General features: G+C 34.9%; 2 protein-coding genes across 2 annotated transcripts; one reads left to right on the forward strand and one right to left on the reverse strand.

The window, feature by feature from the left end:
• The first annotated feature begins 3,046 nt into the window (after positions 1–3,046).
• On the forward strand, positions 3,047–7,071 carry LOC133690805 (probable galacturonosyltransferase 12). Its single transcript, XM_062111069.1, has 6 exons — positions 3,047–3,520; positions 5,061–5,116; positions 5,210–5,365; positions 5,456–6,046; positions 6,134–6,436; positions 6,535–7,071. Exons 1-6 carry the CDS (start codon positions 3,310–3,312, stop codon positions 6,817–6,819), a joined length of 1,602 nt encoding a protein of 533 aa, XP_061967053.1. The 5' UTR covers positions 3,047–3,309; the 3' UTR covers positions 6,820–7,071.
• Positions 7,072–8,574: 1,503 nt separating this feature from the next.
• Positions 8,575–11,903, reverse strand: LOC133690811 (transcription factor ILR3-like). The gene is made up of 5 exons (XM_062111081.1): positions 11,300–11,903; positions 10,426–10,488; positions 9,668–9,745; positions 9,420–9,582; positions 8,575–9,259 (listed from the first exon to the last, which is right to left on the reverse strand). Exons 1-5 carry the CDS (start codon positions 11,536–11,538, stop codon positions 8,996–8,998), a joined length of 807 nt encoding a protein of 268 aa, XP_061967065.1. The 5' UTR covers positions 11,539–11,903; the 3' UTR covers positions 8,575–8,995.
• Positions 11,904–12,878: the final 975 nt, after the last annotated feature.

The following is a 12,878-nucleotide window of genomic DNA, read 5'->3' on the forward strand; positions in this document are numbered from 1 at the left end:
TATTTATTAGACAAGGATAAAATTAAAAAGAAATGATTACAAAAACTCTTTTGTAGTTTGATCTGAATTTTATTTTTTATATATTCTTTAATAATTTACACTTTTCATCATCATGTAATTTATATGTTTAATAATAGTTTTTTACATCTTTAACAATGTATTTTATTTGAATTTTTTGTTTGACCCAAAATATAAAATATAATTTATGTAAAAACAAATATTTAAATATTATTAACATGTTTTATAATTATATTTTGATACGATAATATATTGGATGATATTTGTTTTTAAATATTGAGACATTAATATGTTCGACTGAAATAAGTTAATATGTTACATCTTTGATCCCATTCAAGAGACCGAATTAACCTTATAGAAAAAAAATCAAAATAAATTATGAAAATCAATTCCTAATTAATTTAATAAAGAAGAATGAAATTAAAAAAAATATCAAATTAAAAAAATAAACAAAACAAACTACTTGGATCAACTTAAGGTAACTTGCTAAACCAGCAACCTAGATCATATAATTAAAATAACCTCATGAAAAACAAATGAAGAAAATTATTAAATTTAATTTTCAGCCAATCAAATATTGAAAAATAAAATTAAAAAATAAATTAAAATAAACTTAAATTAAAATATTAAATTCACAATTTAAATTATAAAACTAGAGATAATATTTACTACGTTTTTTTTATCTTAAAAAACAACAAGTAGTTCTTTGTTTTAGAAAAAAATGCTCACCCATTAAAATTTTTACAACGTTTTTGGAAGGATTTTCTCATATGCGATTCACGTGTTCCACGTCTTTTCAATTTGTTGTTAATTCTTGACATACCAGAAAAAGTGGACACATGTCTAGCCCATCCCAGACCACGTGTCAAGAATTAACACTAAGTTGAGGGATTACATCGAGAGATTTTCTTGAGTATAAAGATCAATTAGTGAATAAAAAAAGTAAATAGACCACATCAAGAAATTATTAAGAATACAAGGACTGAATAATACGCTGCGTTTAGATTTGTTTGATGGGCTTTGGCCGAACATTTTAATTTTTTCAAAGCAAGCCCTAATATCATGTTAATGACAATTACCCATCACCTGCACACGGTAAGGGTCTTTAGCTGTGGATTTTATTCAAGACTGAAATGTCAAATTTTGATTGTAGAGAGGACTGGCCATGCAAGGCAAGGCATCTCTCTCTCTCTCTCTCTCTCTCTCTCTCTCTCTCTCTCTCTCTCTCTCTCTCTCTCTCTCTCTCTCTCTCTCTCTTCTATATATATTATAGTTTTAAAACCAGGCCTGGCCTGACGGATCAGCCTGGAATCCGGTCGATCGAAGCTAGAACCGGGCCGGGTTAAAAATAAAATAGGAAAAGAAAAAACCCGGTGTGACTCAACTAACCCGATTGATCTGGTCAAAAACCCGGTTGCAACCCGTTGATTTTTGTTTTTTTTTTGTTTTTTTACTAAAACGACATCGTTTTAAAATTTTTTATAAAAAAATTTGACCCGAGCAACCTGATAAACCTATCAAAACCTGGAACTTGAGTCTTGAACCGGGCTGAATATATATATATATATATATATATAAAGATGACGACAATGAGGATTATTTGGTCAAGCAAGCAAAAACTTAATTCATTTTACTCTACAATGGTCTAAATTAACATCAAAGCAATGTATTTTCCCACAAAATAAACTATCGTTAATAATTAGTAACGTCTAGTTATATAATAATAATAAAAAAAATCCCTAGAAGGTCATATAAATTATGCATTACCCTATCCTTAATGTCGTCTTAGCAATCTCATGGTGAATTGACGTCGAGCCTGTAATGTAAAAGGACAAGGAGATGCCACGGCCTCCATCATTATCATGTCTTAATGGTGTTATTTGCTCCCTCTACTCTCAATCTTCTCTTAATTTGGTCCTCCTACTCTATTTTTTAATAATGTCATCCAATTACTCTAATAAGATTGGTGTCATAAAGATAGGATGTAACTGGGCAATGATGCCAAGAAGTCAAGAATTTGGCACCGTTTGGGAGTTCTCAAAAAATTCAATTTTTTTGGCTAAAAATTCAAAAAAATTTGTGTGTTTTGGATTGTTTTGATACGCTGATTTTAAAAATAACTTTTTTAAAATAAAAAAACATCATTTTGATGCAATTCAACACGAAAAACACTTTGAAAATCAATTGCAATTACACTCTTAAACAGGCCTATAGTAGAGAGTAGAAGGATGAGATTAGGACAAAAGGTAAAAAAGGGACCAAAGTAAACATAATTAGAGGGGCCAAATAAAGCTAAAGATTCTTTTCAATAAATTAAGGGAATCTGCTTTTAGAGATAATTAATTGATTAACATCAAATCTACAACACATTCCAAACTATCGTGATCTTCTCTCTCGATCGCTCTCTCTCTCTTTCTTTCTTGTTTTAACAAAATAAAAGGTGTTATTATATGCCGGAAGACCAATTAATTACCGTAAAAGCCATTTCATGAAACAAACGACCTGCTACCGATTATGATCTCTCAGGTCTTCCCTTGATTTGTTTTTGAAGAAGAAGAAGAAGAAGAAGAAGAAGAAGAAGAAGAAGAAGAATGGTTTCCTGCCTTTACACTCCAAATTAATGCAGTCCAAGACGAAGAGTCACTTTCCATTTTAGAAGGCCTGTAATATCAGAGTCCAAACTCCCTTTAGCATGTCTCCAAAAAAAAACTTCATGTGTTGGCAAAGCTATGTAACACCAAACAACGTAACCTCTAGTCAAATTTATGTAAATTTTCTTTAGATATATATAAAAAAAACCCATTTCTCTCAACTTCCCACCTTCAATGCCAAGCCAAAGTCTCCAAACCCTTGAAAAACAAACACCATAGCCTCTTCTAAGTCCCATGTCTCTTTCTACTTAACAACCCTCCTTCCTTTCTTATGTGTATTAAAAGATCCGCAGCACAAGTTTGAATATATATATATATATATATATATATATATATATATATATATGTTATATGTATATATGTTATATGTATACATCCAGACGCACGCACATGTCTAGCCTAATTGCTAAGCAAGTTTAGGTGACCGATAGCAACCTCTTTAAACTCCCATCATCAAATCCTTCCTTTTTACAGCAGAATCCTTACTTGGGTTTCTCGCATTTCTACTCATCGCCAGTTCTTCTTTGGGTGTGATTGCCAAATAATGACATAGCCAACCAAGAGAAAGAAAACGAGGCACAGCTCTATTTCGGGCTTCTTGTTTCTTGGTTTCGCTGTGTTGTGCGCGGTTTAAAACAAAATGCAGCTTCATATATCGCCGAGTTTGAGGCATGTTACAGTTTTTCCTGGAAAAGGTGTTAGAGAGTTTATCAAAGTGAGGGTTGGAGCTAGAAGGGTTTCTTATCGAATGCTCTTCTATTCTCTCTTGTTCTTCACGTTTCTTCTCCGGTTTGTGTTCGTTTTGTCCACAGTTGACTCCATTGATGGAGAAACCAAGTGCTCTACACTAGGTACACATTTTGAATAATATTGCATTCGCCCTGCTTTGATCTTCCCAGCTCTTCATGTCTCTCTTAATAGATTTTAAGAAATGCTAAATATAATTGCTAGCTTTAATCGATGATATTGATCGTTTTAATCAAGAAGGATGTTTTTTGCGAGATGAACTAGAGATTAATCATAAGATAAAGCTTCAAATCTTGATAATGGTGTTTGATGGACCAAAAACATTATTAAGATAGAAAACATAACAACTACTGGCCGGCTTGTTTTTTTTAGTTAATTAATTATTTAATTAATTCAATAAGTCATAGAGTTTAGGGTTTCTAGGCAATATCTAAGCTTCACCACTAGAGTTAAAAAAAACATCGTTTCAAGACTTTATTATGCTCTATCTAATTATATTTATCATAGAATTTATACATAAATGTCTGTTCTGATCACTCTACAAGGTCGTTTGTCTATATTGGCTTAAGAGCTATAAAATCGAAATATAATTCTCCAAGGATGTTTTATATATAGTCTAGCCAGTGATGCTAATATTCTTCTCCAAAGTAGAGAGAGAATATATAGGTACTGAAATAATTATTTTTTTTGGTATTTATTTTTTTAATATTATTATCATGTATTATCCTTAGATTTATTCATTTAGAGGTTGCTTCAACCAATAATAATAACACGAAAAAATCCTCAAGCTTTGATTTTTCTTTTATAGTTACTTTTATTTTTTAGCTTACAAAAAAAAGAAAAAGAAGGATCCAAGTGATTTTTTTTTACTAAATGCCACACGTGTGTTTGTTATTGTGGTGTATAATGTTTTTTAAAAGTATTTTTCTCTTTAAAATATATCAAAATAATTTTTTAATTTTTAAAATCTGCATATTAAAACTATCAAGAAAATATTAAAAAACATCAATTTAATATTTTATCAAATGAAATATATTTTTAAAACGCACTAAAAAAACAATAGCTATCTTACTTCCAAACATCATGAACATTAATTGAATCAAAATGTCATGTTTAGCAAATTGATTATTAGTAAGCATATTAATTTGATATCCAAATTTAATTAAGAAAGTTGGTGAGAAAGTATGTTATTATTTTCGGACACAATGCATATCTATCATGAGAAAATTAAGAATTTAAGGACCAAATTGGAAGATATAAAAGCATATGGTAGTTCAGCCCTTGCGAAGCACTCATTCCCATTGCCCACCATTTGGCTACATGAATTTACGCACATGCCCCTGGTTTTCACAGAAAATGTCTAAAAATCCTGTGAAAGTGAAAGATGGACCGACATATAACATTTATCTACAATAGTTATTTCCCAATTATAGTTAGTCAATTGGTATATTCAATAATTAATTAGCGTGTCAAAAGATTTGATATAGAAAGATGTAATAATTAACCATTTGATATATTAACCTATGGTTGGTGTGAACAGCCTTAGCTTATGAGAGGCTAATAATATATTAATTACTATTACTTATTAATATATATGCAATATGATTTGATTATCATTTTTATTAATTAATCTTGCCTTGATAGGCTGCTTGGGGAAAAGACTAGGGCCAAGGATATTGGGGAGAAGGCTTGACTCAGCTGTAAACTCCTTGAACCCTAGGATTTTTGTGGCATTAAGCTTGATTAGTGTAATTTAAGTATTGCTAATTGAGATTATTGTTCGGTATCTGAAGGTACCAGAGGTTATGTTTCAAGTGCTAGAACAACCACTTGGCAATGATGAATTGAAGGGAAGGAGTGATATTCCTCAAACATTAGAGGAATTTATGGACGAAGTCAAGAACACAAGATTAGACGCGAAAACTTTTGCTCTCAAGCTCAGAGAAATGGTACCACACTTTTCTCTCTTTTGTTTGATGTCAAACGCTTGTTGTGGGAATTTTCTATCGCAAAAATTGTCAACAATTGATATTTCTCAGGTCACTCTGCTTGAACAAAGGACTAGAAATGCCAAAATCCAAGAATATCTGTACAGGCATGTAGCATCAAGTAGCATACCGAAGCAGCTTCATTGCCTTGCCTTGAGGCTAGCCAGTGAGCACTCCACTAATGCAGCTGCTCGACTTCAGCTCCCCTTGCCGGAACTCGTCCCTGCGCTTGTTGACAATACTTATTTTCACTTTGTCCTGGCATCAGACAATGTGCTTGCTGCTGCTGTTGTTGCCAATTCACTTGTCCAAAATGCGTTGCGCCCCCAGAAGTTTGTGCTGCACATAATAACAGATAGGAAGACTTATTCACCTATGCAAGCATGGTTCTCACTGCACCCTTTGGCTCCGGCAATAATTGAGGTCAAGGCATTGCATCATTTCGATTGGTTCGCAAAGGGGAAAGTGCCAGTCATGGAAGCAATGGAAAAGGATCAAAGGGTGAGGTCACAGTTTAGAGGGGGTTCATCTGCAATTGTAGCAAATAACACTGAGAAGCCTCATATTATCGCAGCAAAACTACAAACACTTAGTCCCAAGTACAATTCAGTGATGAATCACATCCGAATTCATCTACCTGAGGTAATAAAATAGTCAGTAATTCTGCACAAACATAAGCTTTTTAAGTCGATGCTTGTAATGCTCACTGTCAATGTTCTGTTTTTGCAGTTGTTCCCAAGCCTAAACAAGGTTGTGTTCCTAGACGATGACATAGTGGTGCAGTCCGATCTTTCGCCTCTCTGGGACATTGACATGAATGGAAAGGTTAACGGAGCAGTAGAAACCTGTCGAGGAGAAGACAAGTTTGTCATGTCAAAGAAGTTGAAGAGCTATTTGAACTTCTCTCATCCCTTGATATCAGAAAATTTCAAGCCGAACGAATGTGCCTGGGCTTATGGCATGAACATATTTGATTTAGAGGCTTGGAGGAAGACCAACATAAGCACAACATACCATCACTGGGTTGAAGAGGTAATCATCAATATAAATATCCACATAGTTTTCAAGCATTTCGTGACATTTCTTGGCTACTAAGTTATCGAAAACTTGTTCTCATTTTCTCCTTTCAGAACTTGAAATCAGACCTGAGCTTGTGGCAGCTAGGAACACTACCTCCAGGTCTGATAGCATTCCATGGCCACGTCCACGTTATCGATCCCTTTTGGCACATGTTGGGTCTAGGCTACCAAGAAAATACAAGTTTGGCAGATGCTGAGACTGCCGGAGTCATCCATTTCAATGGTCGAGCAAAGCCTTGGCTAGATATAGCATTCCCTCAGCTCCGCCCCCTGTGGGCTAAGTACATCAACTTTTCTGACAAGTTCATAAAGGGCTGTCATATTAGGCCATCTTAACTTGAATTTTGAGATGAAAATGTTGACTGCGATCGTGATTAATATATGTCTATATATAAGGAGAAAAAAGCAGAGAGGAGAGAGTTCTTCACAAATCCAAGGCCTTGAATCCAGAAAGTAAAATATTCATAACCAGGCATTTGTCTGCTTGGTTTTTTTAGAATTCATCCTCTGTGGGTGAACAACCCGTCCCTATTACTTCAAATCTTGATTCAATTTTAATGAGAAATTAAGCATGTTATGGATTTTCAACCGTTACCAGCATTTAGCACTATTATTCTTGCTATATATATATATATATATATATATATATATATATATATAAAGTTCCGGGGTGCCCAAGCTTGGGCAATCAAACCCACTAATTGCCAGGCCGAGGCTACTAGGCTTGGTCATCTGGACCTAGCCCAACGACCACTATAATTTTTTTTTCTCTCTTTAATTTTCTTCTCTTTTTTTCTTTTGCTGTCACATTTATTTTTCTTAAACTGTACTTGTAATATATTTTTTTTTAAAAAAAACAAACACATCCATAACAAAACAAGTAACAAATCCTCTTCATACAGTTAAAAAAAAAAACTCTATATCAACAACAATAATAAAATAAGTTCTATATCAATAATAATAATAATAATAATAATAATATAAAAAAAAACTTGGCAGCCTTTATAATTGGCGAATTAATAGCGCCATCAAATTATACAAAGCATTCTCTATAGATGTGCCTTAAACCTTGAAACAGCCTTCAATTCTCCTCCTTCAACAAGAACAGTCCATTTCTCACGCACTTGAAAATCACTCCTTTTAGCTTGCTCAAAACACCCCTAACTTCCAGCCTCATAAATGAATAAATCACCTGCAAAGATCCCACAGAGCCACTCAAATCACCAAAGTCATTCTCCTCTTCAAAACCCCATTTCGGTTTGAATATGACTACTAGCTTTGGGCTACCGTTTTGATATCAAGCAACTGCCAACTCTCTGGCGCCAAAAACACTGCTGCACTCAAGATTCTGCTCTGTATTGCTGGCTGAAGAAATGTCAACGTGCTCCACGTTGCTAGATGAATTATGAGATTGAAATGCTTCGATGCCTCTGTTCTTCAATGTGGGACTCGGCCGGATGAATGACTTTATGAGATTGAAATGCTTCGATGCCTCTGTTCTTTAATGTGGGACTCGGCCGGATGAATGACTACATCTTTGGAAGTGTGAGGGGAGCTGGAGGAAGCTAAGGCGGAGTGGAAAGATAGAGAAGGACTTCTGAATTGGTGAAGGAGAGGCGAGGGGAAGGAAACATGGAAGTAGAAATGGACATGGTGGTGGTGGTGGTGGTTTTCAGAGAGAGCCATATGTGGGAAGAGAGTTTTATGTTGTAGAAATTGTGATCTGTACTTTTGAATGATTGGATGTGAGAATTTCAGGGGATTCGAGAACATGAATTTTTTTAGCAGGAATGCAAGATTTAGAAACCAAGATCGTACTCGAGCTGCAAGCAGCATGAGATACCATGTCATGGCAAGTTGACTTCTGAGAAACAGATCCAATTTTCTCAGAGTTTTCACAGAACGTTTGCCTGGAAAATGAAATTTAACCATCAAAACCGTCTCATAACCAAAACTCCACTCGCTATGTGGATTGGATCCAGGTTGGGTGCGGGTGGGTCGCCCAGACTCAACCCATTACCATTCCTAGCTACAAAGAACAGGGCACATGCATGCTTAATTCCACGACCATTGAGGACAAGAGATTAGTACTTAGCCAAAGTGAAATTTTTATTTATTAAAAGAAAGCGATCCCCTAGTTCGGAGGGCCCCGAGTCCAGCTGAGGTTAAGGTGACCCACAGACTTTACCAGTAACAGGTGACCTAGAAGAAACCAGTGGATTTCTAAAGCCTAAGATTACATTGCAATCCCTGGTTTACAAACTCAAGGAAACAACAGCTAAAGAACCCCCTACAAGTAAGCCAAACCTAAAAATAGGTTGCCAGACTAAACTTATTTAATTTACATGTAAACACCAGCGACAATTAATAGAACGTCCAGATTGAAATACAATCAGTCAACCACCAAATCCAGTGAGAACTTCAGCAAAAACTAATACAGACGAAGAAATGACAAAATAAATGCACTTGTTTTGGTACAAAATACAAACCCAATTCATAGCACGTCGCCAATTTACGCAACTGGTGGGTGGAGCACATGATCTTGCGATGTATCCACTGCAGCTGGTGGCAAGAACTGCCACATTGCAACTCCTGGATAACCAATGAACGGCATTAATTTGCCAGGTGCTTGGCCTTGAGTAGCAAATGCAGCAGGGATTGCAGGAGGGGCAGGCATGAAGCTGGGTTGTGAGCTCATAGCTTTCAGCTGATGCTCCAGCTTCTCCTTTTCTGCCTTCAGCCTCTGCTTCTCATCACGAAGCTCAATCTTCTCAGCCTATCCAAGACAAAGGACAGTTCAAAAGAATATCAGTAGTTGTATTAGGATGCAGGATATTATGCAAAGGGAAGAAATCAAATACGTGAATATATAACTAAAGCCCACAAGTCCATCAAAATAAAAAAATAGAATTGGAAGCACATAAATGCCAAAAGACCTTTAACTCTTTGATCTTCTCTTGAAGACTTGAATTTGAGTCCCTCAACTTCTGGGCTTCACCTCGTAACTGAGTCACCATGCGGACAGCATCAACCAAAATAGCAGCCTTATCTGTTTTGGGAGTTCTTCCAGGCTCCAAGATAGAGCCCAATTCTATAAACCTGGTAGACATTCCAAATAAAAAATGTGAGTGCCCAGGGGAAGCAGAGACAGAGACAGATGATAAGAGAGAGAATAAGAGAGTACTTGTCATTCAGCCTATCCCTTCGCAGCTTTTCCCTACATGCTTTGGAGCTAGATGCACTACATGATTCAGATCTACCCCTGCAGCAAGGAAACGTGAGAGAGAGAGATGGGATAGCATCACTCCATGACAGACTTGCTCACTCCAATCCACTTACTTAAAATGTAAAACAACAAATAAAAAATTCATCCATGCATCACGCTTTGGTAAATGCAGAACAGATCAACAAAGTACCAAATAAAAAATCACTTCATCAACTGCATTCAGAATAGAAGATTAGGTTACATGATAACTCTACACTGGTACTAAATGTAACATCATCTTCATGGTGCTTGTTTGGAAACACCTCCAATATACATAGGTCCCACTGGGGCGCTAGTAGCAACAGTTATCATAAGGCAGTACAAAAACAAATACAATGAATGCACTTGGCATGGTTCTGATTCAGATCTAGTGCTGTAGAATCTTTCAGACTTTCACTTCAAAAACAACCATTACCAGCAAGCTTGATTGCATGTGATGGCATCTAGAAAACCATTAGACCATTAATTATGTAAACCAGGTCTTTGCTGTCCTGTCTCAGCATAAGGGCATCAAAAGGTGGTTCGGATTCTCAATGAAAATACATATAGGGGGATAAAGTCGTATCAGCTCAACATGATTAATAAACACATAATAATTAAGGTTGAATTCAGCAATGAACCCCACCCCTTCCTTTTTAAACAGAGTAGAGCAGAGAGAGATGAAAGAAGTAATGTACCTCTTCTTGGAACATGGTTCCTTCTGCACATCACATTCCCCGAATGATCCATCAATTTCCGCACTGCACAGATGATCACATATGCACATAGAAATATAAGAGATGAGATGAATAACCACAAAAGCAGCAAGAAAAAAGCCGTCCAAATCAATTTAAGTGCTTGCGACAAGTATGTTTTTACATCCAAAACAAGAAGAGTATACATCCCAAAAGAAAGAAAAGAAGCGAGTGAAAATAAACAAAACAACAGGGAACTTAGAATGGAACATTATAAACTGCCTTCAAGTGAAAATATTTGCTCTCTCTCATTAATGGAATTGCTGAACACTAACTACCAAGCAAAAATGAAAAGCTGCCCGATTTAAACTACAAAGGAAAGTAAGTAAAACCTCGCTATTTGCAGGTATCAGACTTCCAACTAATTGATTATACACAATCACTCCTCTCATTATACAGCATAGTTGTACTACAATTTCGTGCGCAAGTGATGCAACTCAAACTCCTAATACTTAGAACTGAAGCTCACGTCAGTAAAGCACATTAACCTCTAAAGACAATTCAAGGCAAATACATCCCACAGTAACCATCCTTCAAATCTCGGCCGAGCAATTCATCTAGCAATAAAAATGGCATCAACCACCAAATTCTCAGAGGAATAATTCAAAAGTGGTCATATTTTAAGCAATTACATAAGCCGATTTTAAAACTCACCTGACCACTAGCATTTACCAGGCACAAAACAGAATCTAACATAACTCTTAACAAACCCTAACCACTAAAACCCCTAAAAACTACTATTTATTGATATGATCTAAAGCTAACAAAAACCCTAATTTAAAAGAGAGAGAGAGAGAGAGAGAGAGAGAGATCCTACCCGAAATTAGGACAAGAGACGGTGGCTGTATGAGCAAAAGCGTTTAGGGTTTGTTGTTGTTTTTGTTGTTGTTGTTGTTGTTGTTGTTGTTGTTGATGTTGATGGTGATGATGGGGTTGAACAAGGGGTGGCCAAGAGAAAGCAGAGAAATTGGGATCTTGAGCTGGAATATTTATAGCATCCATATTTATGTATTGATCGTAGTCGAGCAGCAAAGCCGCGTTTCCAGGTGACACCATTTCTTCTTCCCTTTTCAATCTAATTAATAAATCAACCAATTGATTGATGATTGGTTTTTCCTGGGAAACAAACAAACAGGAGGAGGGGAAGGAAGGGTTATGGTTATGGGTGTTTCCTTAGGTTTTGTTTATAGGGGAATCTTGGGGAGAAGCAGGAGACGATTATTTGATTGGTGGGGGTGGGAGGTGGCGTGCTGCTGCTGCTGCTGCTGGTGGTGCTGAATATTCGTTCGTTTTTTTTTATGTTTTGCCAGCGTATTCTCATGCCCCTTCCGGACAAGGAGACCTTGAAACGGATTTCATTACCAGCAAGGATTCACTTCACGGAGAGAACTGGCCCATTGCCGCTGGACCCAACCCCTAGTTATTGCAATGAACCTGGATTTGAGTCTTGGAATTTTTTATTTTTTCCGACAGTAAAAGGATTAAAATTCAAGATTTTAAATTTTATTGATAAATTACCTTATTAAATGTTTAATAGGGCTACGTATTAGTTTATTAAACACTCTTTTTAAAGATCACATCATCGTTAAAAAAGAGTCTTCAATCTTGATCACCAGTAAATGGGCGTCCCAATTATAGTTTTTTTTTTTTAAAAAAAAAAGGAAAATGATTTGATTGGATTGAAATTGATAAAATATATGAAAATCAAGCCCAGCAGGCAAAATTTGAAGATCATGATCACACGGTCCAATAGCTTGATAAGATTAGTTGTCTTCGTAATCTTTTTATTATTATTATTCTTGTTAGTCTTATTAACAATATTTAAGAGCTGGGTTAGGAAAAAAAAACATTGAACACTTTTTTTTAAGATAAAAATTAATTTAAAAAAATGATTGAATTTCTAGTTTTCAAGTAATTATTATTAATAATTTTAAAAAATTAATCTAGTTATAAAAAATATATAAAAATACTTTTAAAATGATCAATAATTAGCTATTATTAAATAAAAAAATAATTTTTAATATTATATAATACCTAACAAAATATAAAACAAAAATATAGAACACTATAGCCATCATTTGTTTACAATAAAGATGACAAATTAATTCAAACTCGTTGGATAATGATTAGTCCCAACATAAATAAATGAATATTTTTTGATCTAATGAATAATTAATGAAGTATAGATATTATTAAATCTGATTTGAAATTTATCTGAATCTAATCAAAATACATATTTATATTTATAAAGTATTTATATTTATTTAACACAATATAATATATGGACGTGAATACAAAACATACTTAAAAGAAATATTTTACGTGTAATTTTTTTTTCTATCCAAGTATTATTTTTTTTATTTCCTCTCCTTTTTTTTTGGTCTTAGACAGCTACC

The sequence above is a fragment of the Populus nigra genome, chromosome 1, assembly GCF_951802175.1.
Source record: "Populus nigra chromosome 1, ddPopNigr1.1, whole genome shotgun sequence".
Classification (NCBI taxonomy): Eukaryota; Viridiplantae; Streptophyta; class Magnoliopsida; order Malpighiales; family Salicaceae; genus Populus; species Populus nigra.